This window comes from Pseudochaenichthys georgianus, chromosome 15 (assembly GCF_902827115.2).
Source record: "Pseudochaenichthys georgianus chromosome 15, fPseGeo1.2, whole genome shotgun sequence".
NCBI lineage: Eukaryota > Metazoa > Chordata > Actinopteri > Perciformes > Channichthyidae > Pseudochaenichthys > Pseudochaenichthys georgianus.
This window is the reverse complement of record NC_047517.1, coordinates 29720361-29734776: the sequence shown is the minus strand read 5'-3', so window position 1 is coordinate 29734776 and position 14416 is coordinate 29720361. Positions and strand designations below refer to the sequence as shown.

General features: G+C 42.2%; 1 protein-coding gene across 27 annotated transcripts in view; it reads right to left on the bottom strand.

The window, feature by feature from the left end:
• LOC117459610 (ankyrin-3-like) overlaps window positions 1–14416 on the bottom strand; it is a 131909-nt gene that overhangs the window by 58293 nt on the left and 59200 nt on the right. For 19 of the 27 annotated variants that reach the window (XM_071205743.1, XM_071205744.1, XM_071205747.1 and 16 more), the window contains 6 exons: window positions 6153–6254; window positions 5660–5758; window positions 3826–3924; window positions 2900–2998; window positions 1020–1205; window positions 121–144 (listed from right to left, as the gene is read on the bottom strand). In XM_071205743.1, the coding sequence (XP_071061844.1) occupies window positions 121–144; window positions 1020–1205; window positions 2900–2998; window positions 3826–3924; window positions 5660–5758; window positions 6153–6254 (609 nt within the window). Of the gene's footprint in view, window positions 1–120; window positions 145–1019; window positions 1206–2899; window positions 2999–3825; window positions 3925–5659; window positions 5759–6152; window positions 6255–6368; window positions 6554–12213; window positions 12309–14416 lie in introns of those variants that run through there. The other 8 variants (XM_071205748.1, XM_071205752.1, XM_071205741.1 and 5 more) reach the window with 3 other exon arrangements.

Genomic DNA, 14416 nt, shown 5'->3' with positions numbered 1-14416 from the left:
ACAAAGGGCTGCAGAAACACGAGTGCATCCATTCAGGGGCACTGAGGTGTTTGTTTGGTATTTCAGAGTTTTTATGAACTGCAATGGAGAAACTAGGTAATGTACAGAGTAGAGGAGTACCTCTGTTGTTCTATTCACCATCATCTACAGAGTGAGCCAAGAGAGGAGAGAATGAGCAGTTAGTGAGCAAAAAACAGAAAAAGGCCTCCACTGACAAGAAGTGGAGGAGCAGAGTGAGGGGAGAAGGAGCTCAGCACAACATGAGTTATAGTTAAAGGTTGTTTTCACATGTTCCTCATGTTGGAGTGACAAGATTTGAGAAACTAAAATCCTCCTCCAGCACGATCATACAGTACATTCACATATTCTGGTGATCTCCTTGTTAAATGATGTGATTAAATACACAAATGTAATATGTATATATGACCCACATATGTATATATGTTCATTTAATTCATTTCTTATTTTAAAAGTTACTTAACTGTATATCATTTCAATTTTATATTTCATTCTATTCATCTTTAATCTTGTGTGAATCTGTGCGGTCCTGTTTTTCAATCTTACCCTGTTGCTGTTTACTGCATTTCCCCACAGGGACTAATACTGGTCCATCTTATCTTATCTTATCTTAAATGTGCTTCTGCTTCTTTCCTCTTTCTACCAAAAGAACATTAAAAGCAAATTCAACCAAGAAAGAAGAGAAAAATGCAGCAAGAAAGGAGAACTGACGTAAAAAACTAAACGATCAATAATCAAAGAAAAAATTAAACAACCAAGAGATTAAAAAAAAACGTTACCAACTGTTAGAAAAATATCACTCGTCACCGGCTTGAGCTTCAATATCAGGACACATGAATGCACTTAGTCATCACATGTTGTCCCATATGCTCTGTATGTGATGACTACTTCCATTCTTGCAAGGATAATAAATACATGTATCCTGATATTGAAGCTCAAGCCGGTGACGAGTGATATTCTTCTAACACCAACTGAAGATCTGGTGCTGGATCAGCTCTCACCTTGGACTCGACGTCTGCGTTGTGGTCGTTCTGCAGGAGCAGGGCCGCGGCCTTGGTGTCATCCTTGCGGGCAGCGATGTGCAGGGCAGGGAGTCGTACCTTGCCCTTTGTATCGTTCTCCAGCAGCAGGGAGACCACCTGGTCATGGCCCTGCTGGAGGGCCACCGCCAGAGGAGTAAAGCCGTCCTGCGTGTGAAGAGAAAGAGAGAGAAGAGTCACTATGGGCTGCAGCGGCGCAGGAACACATTACTGGTGACGGAGCTGATATGAGATGGTGTGACTGGATGGATGATGTGGGCAGGTTCGGAGCAGGGTCATGGAGAGATGGGGCTCCAATATTACATTTAGCTGAATTATTATTGTGCAGCAGGCATTGAGGAAAGCGATGCAAGACCTCTGAGACTATAACAATGTATAATGCAGCTAGTATAATGGATATATGTAGTCATAAGACACATCTGTTATATGTTGTTCAAATGGTAAGTCTGGGAACAAGAAACAGATCATTTGGTTCATTGTGTCACTATAGGAAACACATGGGCAACATTAATATGCCCCTTCTTTTGTTTGTTATTTTTTCCAGAAACACATGAGAGATGACTTTATGATTGTAACTGGAGGTTCGTTTTTCAAATCTTTAGTTTCAGTTTAAAAAAAATCCTTTTGGGTACTCTAGGGGCATGTTTGAATTTAAAATAGAAACTAAGGAGTTCAACATTAACAGTCTGCCCTCCTTGGAGAGTTAAGGACAGTAAATCATCCCTTAATAGCCCATGTGTCAAACAGATGTAGAGATGACTGTACACATTCTATTTGTTCTCAGGCCTCCTACCCAGAGGCCCCTAATGTAAGTTACATAATGACATGATGGGCTGAAAGCTCTCACGTCTATCTCCTACTCACAATACTCTTATGATGCATAATTCAGCTGAAAGCTCCCTGAAACAGCACTGCACACTTCAATGTGTGTGTGTGCAGATATATTTGTGTATGTGCATGCAGATATCATGTTCATATAAATAGTGTGCACATCAGTGTGTGTGCAAGCCTAGTCTATGTGTAAGTGAATGCTTGTCCTGAAGGGCGTTTGTATTTAACCATGTAGCCCATACATGTAAACCAGTGGACTGAAGACAGGCTATTCCATTAGCTCCATCAGCTTTATTTCCTTATGTACACATGCTTTGTGTGTGTACGTGGGGAGACTGATAAGTATGGTATGGGTGTATGGGTTCCACAGGCTGAGCAACGTAAATCAGGGCAGCAGCAAAACGTGGAGGAGAGGCAGCGAGCGGAGCGGACCTCATCTGTGACCCACTCAAGGTCACTCTGCCTCCTCCACCATACACTACCAATCAATGGAGCTCTGCTAGTCCCTCATGAGGAGATGAGGAGGGAGGAGGGGAGGAGGAGAAGGGACAGTCAGAAGAGGACGATGTGAAGACAGAGAGGCAGACAGAGTGAGAATGTGAGACAGAAAGGACACAGAGGCAGGACAGTGAAGGAGAAACGGGAGGACACCGAGAGGAGGAGATGGAGGTGGTACAACAGATGGAGAGACCACACATGACCGAAGCAGAGAAAATGCACGGAGACATACTGTACCCGTAGGGAGGTGGACACAAGACTTACACATGTACAAACAATAACACACACACACACACACACACACACACACACACACACACACACACACACACACACACACACACACACACACACACACACACACACACACACACACACACACACACACACACACACACACACCACACACACACACACACACACACACACACACACACACACACACACACACACACACACACACACACACACACACACACACACACACACACACACACACACTTGTACAGTACCTCAGTGGCCATACTCTGGCTGGCGCTGTTCTCCAGAAGCAAGCGAACCACCTCCAGGTGATTCTCCTGGGCGGCCATGTACAGGGGAGTGAAGCCATTCTGCAGAACACATGGACCAAAACACACGCACATTTACAAACAGGCTTACATTTCACTTTGCTGCTATTTATACTACAAATGGATAAAAGGAAATTGTTGTAAATTCAGATGTTGGGTGTATTTTTCCTCTTTGGAAAAAAAGACCTTATTGACAATTGTATCATTTTGTCAATAGACAGGGAAATGATTCACATATTGTGATATTCAATTAAGTGTAAAAAGGACCAAAAAAATACAGATCGTTTATGTTTTTCTCAGTTTTATATGATATCAAACTGAATATGCTTGGGTTTTGACTTTCAAAAGTCATCACCTTGACTTTGAGAAAATGAAAAGGACATTTTCACTATTTTCTTACATTTTAAAGACCAAACAAGTCATCTTTACAAAACATACATTAAACGAAAATGAATATAATCTTATGTTGCAGCCCTACAGTAGTTGCTGTTACATCTCTATTGGCTGTTTCATAGTTTGATACGACCAGAGAGAAAGGAGGTGCTTGAAATCTATCCTCTCACCTTGATCTGAGAGAGTTAAATGTAAAATGCAAGGACATCAGTTTCCTGAGAGGCCTAGTTGGCGTGATGCCAGATTGTTTCAGAGAGGATCTTTCCACTGAGTGATTCCCCTCAGCGTCAGTGACTCCATGATACAGTATCACTCAAACAAGTGCATGCATCGCAGCACTGTAGTTACATTCAGGTTATTTCAGACCAACAGGACCTTGCTGTCACTTTGACATTGTGTGTGTGTGTGTGTGTGTGTGTGTGTGTGTGTGTGTGTGTGTGTGTGTGTGTGTGTGTGTGTGTGTGTGTGTGTCCTACCTGAGATTGTGAGTTGACATTGGCTCCATTTGTGACCAGCTCTTTGACGACTTCCGTTTGTCCGGCAAGCGAAGCTATGTGCAGAGCAGTGTTTCCTTTCTGCATTACAGGGAACAACCACAGGAATGTGTGTTAAGCTCTGTCGCACCTGTCCAATCATATTGCTAACGTGCGTCACTGTTTACCGCTATAGTCTGTATGTATTCATTTCAGTATCTAAGTGCCCCATGAATCCCCTCACGCCCCTGAGCAGACTTTTGTATGGCTGGCGTTCCAGCTCTGGCATCTCCCTGCTCTGCCAACAATGTGTCACTTCCGATGCCCCGCGTCCTGCACATAAATGAGCTCTCGCCATGCCACTGCCATAAATATAACTACAGGAGGCATTTTATGAACAAGTACTGAACCTTGTTAAGGCAGGTTCAACCCCCGCATATACCGGGCTCTGTCTGTCAAATGTACTGTAAAGGGTAGCAAGGAAACCATATCTGTTCAGGCACAAGGTGGATTAAAAGACACTTAAAAGACTCTTAAACTGTAGCTAAAGAAAAGCGCTTGTATTTACTGAGATTTAAGACTTTTCTCAAGTACAACTTATACTATGAGTTTATTATCTGCTGTTATAATCAATTGAAACAATCTAAACAGCTTTATTCTTCTGCAGTGTTTGAGTCAATAATCAAGAAAATCTTAAGGTTTAAAGTGCCTTTGATTGGAATAATCTACCTGTACAAGGTGATCTAAGTCATCTTTTCACCCCCTTTAAGTGTAAGCAAAGGTGATGTTATTGGTTTAATAGTAAAAGCATAACATTCTCCCAACAACTTGCACGACCTCACTCTATTCACTGTAGAAATCATAACCCAGAATGCACCATGATTTTCTGAACCCACACAATGAAAAAGCTCCACAAATATATTGCAATCCAGTAAAACAACACACTCTTCAGCCCCAAAAGCTTTCAGAAAGAGTTGAAAGAGATTCTCTCTGACAGTCTTGACATGGCACGCATCACGAGAGCAGCGTTTGTTATAAAGCTGGGCTAATGAACTGACGGCAATGCCACAACAAGAGCAGCACAACAATAGAGGGGCATATATACAATTAAGTTTAGTATTAAAAACCCACATAGCCTAAATGTAACACACTGTATTTCTAAATCTATGTACCCCTCCTAATTGTCTCCATCGGCTTCATAAAACAGTGAATGGATAGGCGTAAAGGCGGCGGCGGCACTGGATTCCTAAATCTCAAACTAATCCCTCAGCATCCTCAGGGTCACAATAGAGAGAGGCTTTAATTGGGGAGATTTAATCCCTGATCTTGAATATTTCATTGTGTTCTCTGTTTATGTCAGCACGAGGCACGTGGCCTGAGGCAGAGGGGCTGAACCAGACGACTACATGGGAGTGAACGCCTCCTGGGCTCATATCTGAATAATGTGTTCAACTCCTTTTAGCAGCGGAGTAAAGACGCATCACAGGAGGAGACCCTCCACTGAAGAAATATACTATCATTCAGATTTTACAGTACATACAATATTACACATTTGCTGATTTGTCTACTTTTTTCTGTATTAGATATATTTCAAATGAATGCATTCTACTGTTGAAGGCATTTTATCTTAATTCAGACATTAACATTCAAGTAGCAGGCCCCTTAGGGATCATTAAATATTGATCCAATGATAAACCTTAAACAAAGGCTACACACTTAGTAGTTGTACTGTAGCTGCATGCTGTTGGATCCCAGAGTGCAGCCATGTTCTGTGCTGGATACAGTCCTCCATAACATGAGCTCAAATGTGTTAGGTGAGGGGGTTGGTTGGTCTTACCTTCGTGGCCGCATCCACAGCAGCTTCCAGCTTCAGCAGCTCAGCGACTACCTCAACGTGCCCCTCTTTGGAGGCTAGATGAAGAGCGTTCAAACCATTCTGAGAAAGAAACACATTTAGTGGAGTGTCTGTAGCTCGTGCACTATACAAACTGTGAGAAAATGTTTACTTGTGCTTAAAGGATGGGTTGAAAATCATAAGATATTCCATGTAGAGGATGCTCAGTTGAGCCCCACATTTGAAAAGCAGCTGGTGCAGCAGCTTGTTTACGTGTGTAGAGGGGTCTATTAAACTAAACTGCATTTGTACAGAAGCAGCAAGATTGTGCAAGTGAACAGACATTCCCACTTACATACAGTCACATAACGATATACACACACTCACAAGCATAAAAGTGCAGAAAATAATAACATAATATTCTTCTTTGAACCCGAGAAGTTAAAGCACTCACATAGGATTTTTGGTATCTTAATAAGAGCATCTAAAGACATACCTGATTACAAATGTTGATCTCAACACCTGTCTTGAGGTAGTCAAGGACCTTTTCAAGGTTCCCTGCCCGGGCAGCTCGTAGGTAACTTGCATTGCTGTCAGACTGGAGAAAAGAGAAAGAGAGAGGAGGTGAGTATGTCAGACATGCTTATCTGCATGAAACTGTAACGATCAGGAACGCGTGAGAATAAAGCCAATACAAATGCAGAGATATTACCAGATAGAACTCTGTCATAATTGCTCAGATATCCACACAACATCGTAACAGGGGAAAGAACAAAGCCACAATCCACACACACAGTTGCTCCATTGTCCCGTTAAAATCGATAAAGCGACCATAAATCCATTGGCGTCTCAAAACAAGACAACATCTCAAAAAGTAAACCCGTGAGAAAACCAGCAGAGCCACCGCACATAGCGCCAACAATTCACGTCATCCTCCGTCATGGACCAGATCCCGTCGGTCTGTTATTCCAGCTTTAGTAAATCCAAATGTCTCCGATTCCCAAAGGTAGGAAGTTCAGTCACCGGGTGGTCGACGCAGCTGCCTCAGAGACTTCCTCTGAGTCCACCAGTAAAGCAGGGGTGAGAGTGTCGCCGCGCTACCAGCAGCAGAGCGCTCTCCATTCTGCTTGGATGTCCTTTACATCACTACAGAAATAGGGCTTTGCACACCAAAATAAAAAATGATGATGCAAGCGTGTTATTGCCTGTATAACAAATGTGGGGTGTATGTGCGTGTGTGTGTGAGACGAGGTGAAAGCATGCTTGAAGGGATTGAAAGAAGATGAGGGCAGACAAAGAGATGGAGAAAGCTACACAGAGAAGAAGAGAGGGAGGGAGGTTGTGTTTCTTTACGGGTGCATGTTAGTTCCGAGGACATTTGGTTTGACATGAAATGACACACAGCACACTCGGCACATTTTGTCATCCTTCAGCCTTGCAAAGAGCTTTTTTGTTCAACTCAGCACTTGAGCTGCAGAGAGCAGGCGGGAGAGAAGCTGTGATATGTTGCTTCATAACCGAGGCTCAAAAACCCCAAACTCCCCTGAATTATCAAAAGCCCAGACATGCTAAATGTAGCCTCGCGTCCAGAGACACTTACTGTAGGATAAAGTCGGCAGGGGCAAACGGAAAGAGCGGTTATCCAACATTGTACCCCCGCCTCCCCCTCGGCCAGAAATAACTCTGACAAACACAGAGGGATCTGACCCAAAGCCAGAATGTGAGCCAGCATCAGATGGTTCCACCGTGAGAGGAACATGTGCGTGTCTACGGGTGCTCGTGCACAAACAAAAATAATGGAAGATGAAACAGCTTTAACTGGAAACTGGTCATTTCCTGATTACAAGAAACCATCAAGCGAGAGTTCATATCAGCCACATCTATTTATCCTTCCTTTTTCCATACCCTCGACCCCCCCAGAGAACATTAGATAGCCCTTTGTTCTTGTGGCCTTGAGAAAAGTCATGATACAGCACACGCCGTCACAGAGCCTGAACCATGAGGATTATTCGGCTCGTGGGTGAGATTGTGTTGTTATTTTGGACGATAACATCAAGAACAGTGACTATCTTTTCTGTTTGTTGACATGTTGAATAAAAGAAACACAATCTAGTACAAATGTAATTGACAGCAAGCCAGACAATCTGATCATCATCTAAATATCACACACATATATTATATTGTAAATCCACAGAATGAACAGACCAGTTTCTTCATGACTTGTTATTCATGGTCAGTCAGAATCAACCTTCCTGTGAGAACACTCCCGTCCAGTCTAAGCCCAGCAGCTCTCCGTCATCACACTGTCCTACCTCAACAGCGTCACTGAAGCAAACGCTCTGCACTCATACTTTTTCCTTTTCCCACTGAAGTCTTCAAAGTACGGTATATACAGTAGGCATGCATCATAGTGACTTTTGATTATAAGTGATGCTTTTCAAGAATTAAACAGCGTCTTTTTGGTGAGAAACCGTGCAAGCAACAACAGAATATAGACTGAGCCATATCAGGCGGTCATTCGCTTAAAATAAACTTCATACACTCTCTCTTTCAAAGTTTACACCAGCTTTTCTTCTCCATCATCGTCTACTGTGTTTAACTTTGCCAGGACAGTAATAAGAGAAGTTAAGAAATGAAGTAAAACACCCCCTGGTTTCTGTTTAAATATACAGAATAAAGCCTATCTTCATATATTATACTGTATGCAGCATTCTTTATCAAAGAACTTCATAAAATGAAGATGTTTTAAAAAGTCCACGTACACTTTCACATGGATACTCATTGTACCTTCTTTCTTCTTTGTTACAGTATGTGCACTTTAAATGTTGATATTTATCTACTAAATATGTTTTTATCTTATTGTATGTTTAATCTCTTTGGTAGATCTCTTGAGCAACAGTTCTTATTTATAAAAGTGCACCCTATGAATCAATGTTCATGAATGTATTCAACACTTTAAAAGAACAAAAGCCAGTTGCACAACTTCAGAATATCAGCCTTTGTTCTTTCTAGCTTCATCATCAATTATTTAAGTAAAATTCTCTCCACATATAACAATATATATGCAGCATGTGTGTGTCTGCATGCCGGTAGAACATTTGCCCTGCTTATGACATAACCCTCATGTGTGTGTGATGCTGTGTGTAGCCTGTGTGTAGCCTGTGTGTAGCCTGTGTGTCCTGCGACTCTCAGGCTTTGTTGAGTGTCACCAGATGCTTTACCGCTCTTAAACCTCGGACATGGAAATACACAAGTGCGTCACACTGCTGTGAACAGGCAGCGTGCATGACAAATACTTTAATACTTCATCAAATATCATGCGAGTCAAACATGACATGTTTATTCCAAAAAGGAGAATTAACTTAAACATACAAGCACTGCCTTTAGAAATAGGTGTACTGCCTCGTAAAGTTGCAGTTTACATCATTTGGGTCCAAAATATCCTCATTTTATCCGATTAGATATTTGAATGATATTGTCAGTGTATGAATTCTAGATTTATAGGCAAAAACATGTTTCTTATGTCACAGTGACCTTGACCTTTGACCAATTTCTGAGATATTGTGTTCTCAAGAATGAGACATAAGTATGGATTGATGGACAACTCAAAGACACAATAAAAATATATATAATATAGAGGTCCAAGAGCATCTTAAAGTGTATATGTTGTGTACATGGGTTCCTTTCCTGCAATAATGTTTACATCACACATAGAGCCCTTTGCTTCTCCGTCTGCATCCGCTCAAGCTTAAGTGCCAACAGATTAAGTAGTCTTCATAAGTCACTATTCATTGCTCTCGTCAAGTGTATCCCTTAATGCCCGCAGAGGAAACCAGTGACCAACATGTCCAACCCGTCATCTACATCGCCTCTACGTCCAACATGAGGGGTCCTGAAGTCTTTGTGAATGAAGCGTTGCACAGGACGGGGCGAGAGATTAGTAAAAGAAATATCATTAAGCCTCCACAGTTCAGAGGTTCAAAGAAAATGGGGCCATTAAAGACTAGGTTAAGCCTGAAGGAAAGCATTAATATAATGTTATATAGAAGGGAAAGGATGAGAGAGAGAGGGAGAGAGAATATGACACATGTTAACTGGAAAAGCTGCGAATTTAGCATTCCCAATTACAGTCTTACAAAGTCAAAAAAGCATCTAATTTCCGGGTAATTTGCTGTTAAAGATGACAATTAACTATCTCAGTTCTAATTAAAAATGCCCTCTGGTCACTGACTGGTTTCTGTAGATGCTCTTTAAAAGTGTAATCTTAGAACCTGGGGAAATCTCAATGCTGTTTTAGGACTCTTGTGTACGAGATGTTCCTGCTTTTCTCAGAATTTCACGATATGAAAGTGAATAGCCGCAGGGTTTGGACTGACAAACAAGACACTCAAAGACCTTGGAGAAACTGGGATGAAAATGTTCCACTATTTTCTGACATTAAGAGACCTAGCAATACTCAGATTAATGGATAATGTAAATAGCAGTTAGTTGGAGTGCAAGTAAGTCAGTAAGCATCCTCACACAATGTAGAATGCATACCAAATAATAACAACCTTCAATTTTGCGTGTGCTGTTAAGGAAGTCAATGTCCAAGAAGCTACTTGCAGCTGCACAACTTTAGCATTAAAAGGACAAAAGTCATAATTAATTGGTGTATTGGTATTTGGTGTATTTGCAGTATCATCCTAAAGTTACAGTTTGATGTCCGACGATGCACGCATGTATTACTATTTTTTATGATAAATTGGTAAAGTATATGGATTTTTTGTATACTATGTGCAAAATTCAAAATAAAAAAATAGCTGGGCAGTAGTTGTTTTTTGGGGTTCGTTTGGTTCCTTGAGTCTAGACATGGTGTTTGGAGCTGCAGAGCATCTGGATGTATTCCTGCTGAATCTATACTTGGCACACCTCCTCCTTATCACATCAACAGTGATAGTCTAGTTGGACAGTGGCAATGTTTTCTGAGTCACTTTGGCACTTGAGCATGCAACAAAACAAAAACTGGCAGCATTAAGAAGGATGCACATATATAAGCAGAAATGCATCAACACATACCTGCCTGGCTGCACACACTTTAGGACAGAGTATGAACATAAGCATGAATAATATGTACACACAAACAAAAACAACATGTTGATGTCATCGCTGTAGGCTGTGGTTGTCTGGGCTCTATTGTTTCACTTTATCCACTTCTCTCCTGACAGCACAAAACACACAAAGCTCCACAGCTAGCACAAAGCTAGGGGCATCCCAAAACACCAACAGCGCCAATCAACCTCACCCACCCCGCCACCAACATCCACATTCATCTCTCCCATCACGGGGTCCTCAAACTTCTCAAACCATTCTCTCCTAATTCATCGTTTCTGTCTTTTTCTCAGGGCTAAGATATAGCAACCCTATTGATGAATCAATGCCCCCATTTTGCTGTCACCAGAAAATCATTATTGAGGCTTTAAGAGGAATGGATGTAAAGCACATTATTGGCAACGTAATGAATGGCTGTCTATACCCAGAATCTATACATTTCACTGCCTCAGATTTAAAATGTAAAAACTTATATTAGTGCACAGCTGCCATGTGACTTTAAACATCATAATATGCGGTCAAAACTCCGGAACAGTCTCTATATTGTAGTGATGCTGATGGAAAGCACCACGGAGAAAGGCGGTCAATGTGTCATGTCCTCTAATGGCCAGGAGAAATGATTATGAACCGAAACCTCTTTAAGATACTGGCCAGAGAATTCCTATAAACCACTTCAAACACCAGCAAATGCTTGTATTTCATCTTAAAGGACGGTCTGAAGGAAATACGTTTATTTGCTCTCATGCTAAGTCAAAGGAGAAAACAGATGAAGCAGAAGGAGGCAGTTAGTTAGCTTTGCTCTAAGCATAGTAACTGTACAACAGAGAGAAACCGCGAGCATGGCTATGTGCAAAAAATAGTCTAGCTGTATTTCCATGCCATCGAAAGCAAATAAACGTATTTCCCAAAATCTCAAACTAGTGCTTTGATTTCAATTTTCAAAAAACAGTCTGATTTAAAGAAATGTGATGTCGCTTTTCCGTATTCATTTATAGGCTATACTATATTTCTCTTTTTTAACCTGCTTGTATGTAAACATTGGCTTAACGTGTATGTTTACTATTTTTCAGCTTTGTTGTCCTTGAGTGAGTGAAATATTTGTTTGTCATGTGGCCAATAAAGCTGATACTGAATAAAAGGGTATCTAACTTGCAAAATCATTTAAACTGCAGGTGCATGTGTAACTCCATGTCTACACCCCCTCATGTTTGCTGAAACACACCTGCATGTTATAAACAAACACATCATCTGACGGCACCACATCAGCTTTCCATGATCACACACACCCATGCAGTCACAATGAATGAAACGAGACTAGGTCACTCTCGTAGTTTGGTGCACCACTGAACTCAAAACCTCAATAACACTCGTTATTAGGATAATATCAAATCACAACACATCTCTAACTTTTCAGAATCAAACAACCCTGTTACAAACGTGAGAATAAATCCACTAGTACTACTCACTTGTGTTAGGATGACAACACCCTCTTCCACAGCCATGTTCACTTTCTCTCCCTCCTCTGTATGAAGAGGAGTGAGATCTGAGCTCTGAGTGTTCCCCACAGCCAACCAGTCCTCAGTCACTTATCCTTATCTTAACCTCATAGGCATCCATCCCACTCAGAGGAATCAGCAAGGTGCCATTGGCTCAGGTAAAAAAAAAAAAACCACCAACAAATGTGAGCGGATACAACAGCTCCTTCCTCTGTCTGGTCGATAAGCTGCACACCAGAAGGAGGAATGGTGGGAGGCAAGAAGTGAGTCGAGATTGGGGGGAAAAAAGAGAGGATGCCGGGTCTAGCTCTTCAGCGCAGTGTAAACAAAGCGCTGAGCGTCACGCAGTCTTTCACGCTGCAGAGAGGACACTTAGCAAATCCACCCCGCTGCCGCTCTCTATCTGTCTTTTTCAAATAAGAAACATGTCAACAAGAGTAAATCCCTGCTGCCTCACAGAAGCTGGCCCCTGCCCCAGAAAGCACCTTCGAGCAGGGAGGGTGCAGGAGGAGCAGCGCTGACTTACCATAGTATCTGAGAATTCTCCCTCCGCCTCCTTCCTTTTCTTCCTCACCTTCATTTACTCTAGAGGAGGAGGTGGTGATGGGTGTCAGTGTGATCTTGATATCCAAGGTTAGGGAGGCAACAAGGGAGAGGGGTAGAACTGAAAATAGCAGCTGAAACAAATACTAAAATGACTCGACCCCCCCCCCCCCCCATCTCTCTTGTTATCCCACCCACTCTCCCTCCCACTCATTCTCTCTGGCTCACTCTCCCTTCCTCCCTTGGTCTCTACCAACGGCTCTTTATTGTCATCCTGCTTATCAGCTTTTTCTCCCCCAACAAAGACCAGCGTGTGTGTGTGTGTGTGTGTGTGTGTGTGTGTGTGTGTGTGTGTGTGTGTGTGTGTGTGTGTGTGTGTGTGTGTGTGTGCGCGTGCGTATGTGTGTCATTTATCCAGGCTGCGCTACCTGCATGAAATAAACCCAAGGGGTCTTAATGCATGAGAGCTAGCAGCAGTGATTATAAGGGTCCTTTAGGGGGGTAGGGGGGGTAAATCCACTACCAGCAGAGAACAATAACACCAGACGCTATTTCGGGGCTACCGGTGGGGGCCCCCCCACCCCAAATAGTCAATGGGGACACTTTAACAGAGGATTAGGGGCTTTTCCTTTGGTATTAGGGACACCTTCTGTACTCCCACCTCTCACCCCTCAGCAGACACGCACCACTGCGGTCATCTGGGAGAGGACGAGGAGCTCACCCCCCCCCCCTCCCCTTTCGTGATTTCTCCCCACAAATCCTTCTAGCTGAGCCCCAGCCAAGTGGACCCAGTGCTCTCCTGAAACATGTACATTAAGAGCTTTGGTTTGATTTCTATCTGGGATCTCAAACAGCTGAGGTAAAGCGTAACATGCAGCATAACAACCGTGTCCATGTTATATGTTTGATCTTTGATTATTACACCTGTGGGTGGGACATGATCTTATCTCGGAAAACACCCACTGCTGTAGCGTTCAACACGTTTTATCTTGAAGGAAGGAAAACAGTGTTTCCACAATAGATCAGCCCCCCTCACTACATTCAATGTTGTTTAGACCAGTGTGGGTCAGGTGTACCCCCCCCCCCCAAAGGTGTCACAAGATCAATCTGAGAGGTCGTGAGATGGGTATTTGGGAAATGAAGAATTTAAAAAACAAATTCTACAAAAAGTGATGTATATTTTCATTCTTTACCAAAACTGCTACAGATGGTTTTGCCCTTTAATGTGTGAGAAATATGTGCTAAATAAAGCATCTGAGAATCACTGAAAGATACGTTGGAAATACATTTAACAACTGCTGGAATCTTCCCACAATGCACCAGCACATAAATGCCCCTTAAAATGGTATGCATTGCAAAAAAGAAGCTTTAATATTGCTGGTACTGGAGCTAGCTGTTTACCCTTGTTTCCTGTCTTTATGCTAAGCTGAGCTAACCTGCTGCTGGTTGTCGCTTGGTATTTACCCAACAGACATGAGAGTAAAATACATATTTCATCTAACTTTGAAAATAAAAGTTATAAAAATAACAGTGATGCTCAAATTGTGTCGCAGCATGAATTGTTAAATAAAAACATCATTCCTAAGGTTACTCTGCTAAAGAGATTATTTTTGCTGTCAGGGGAAAAGCT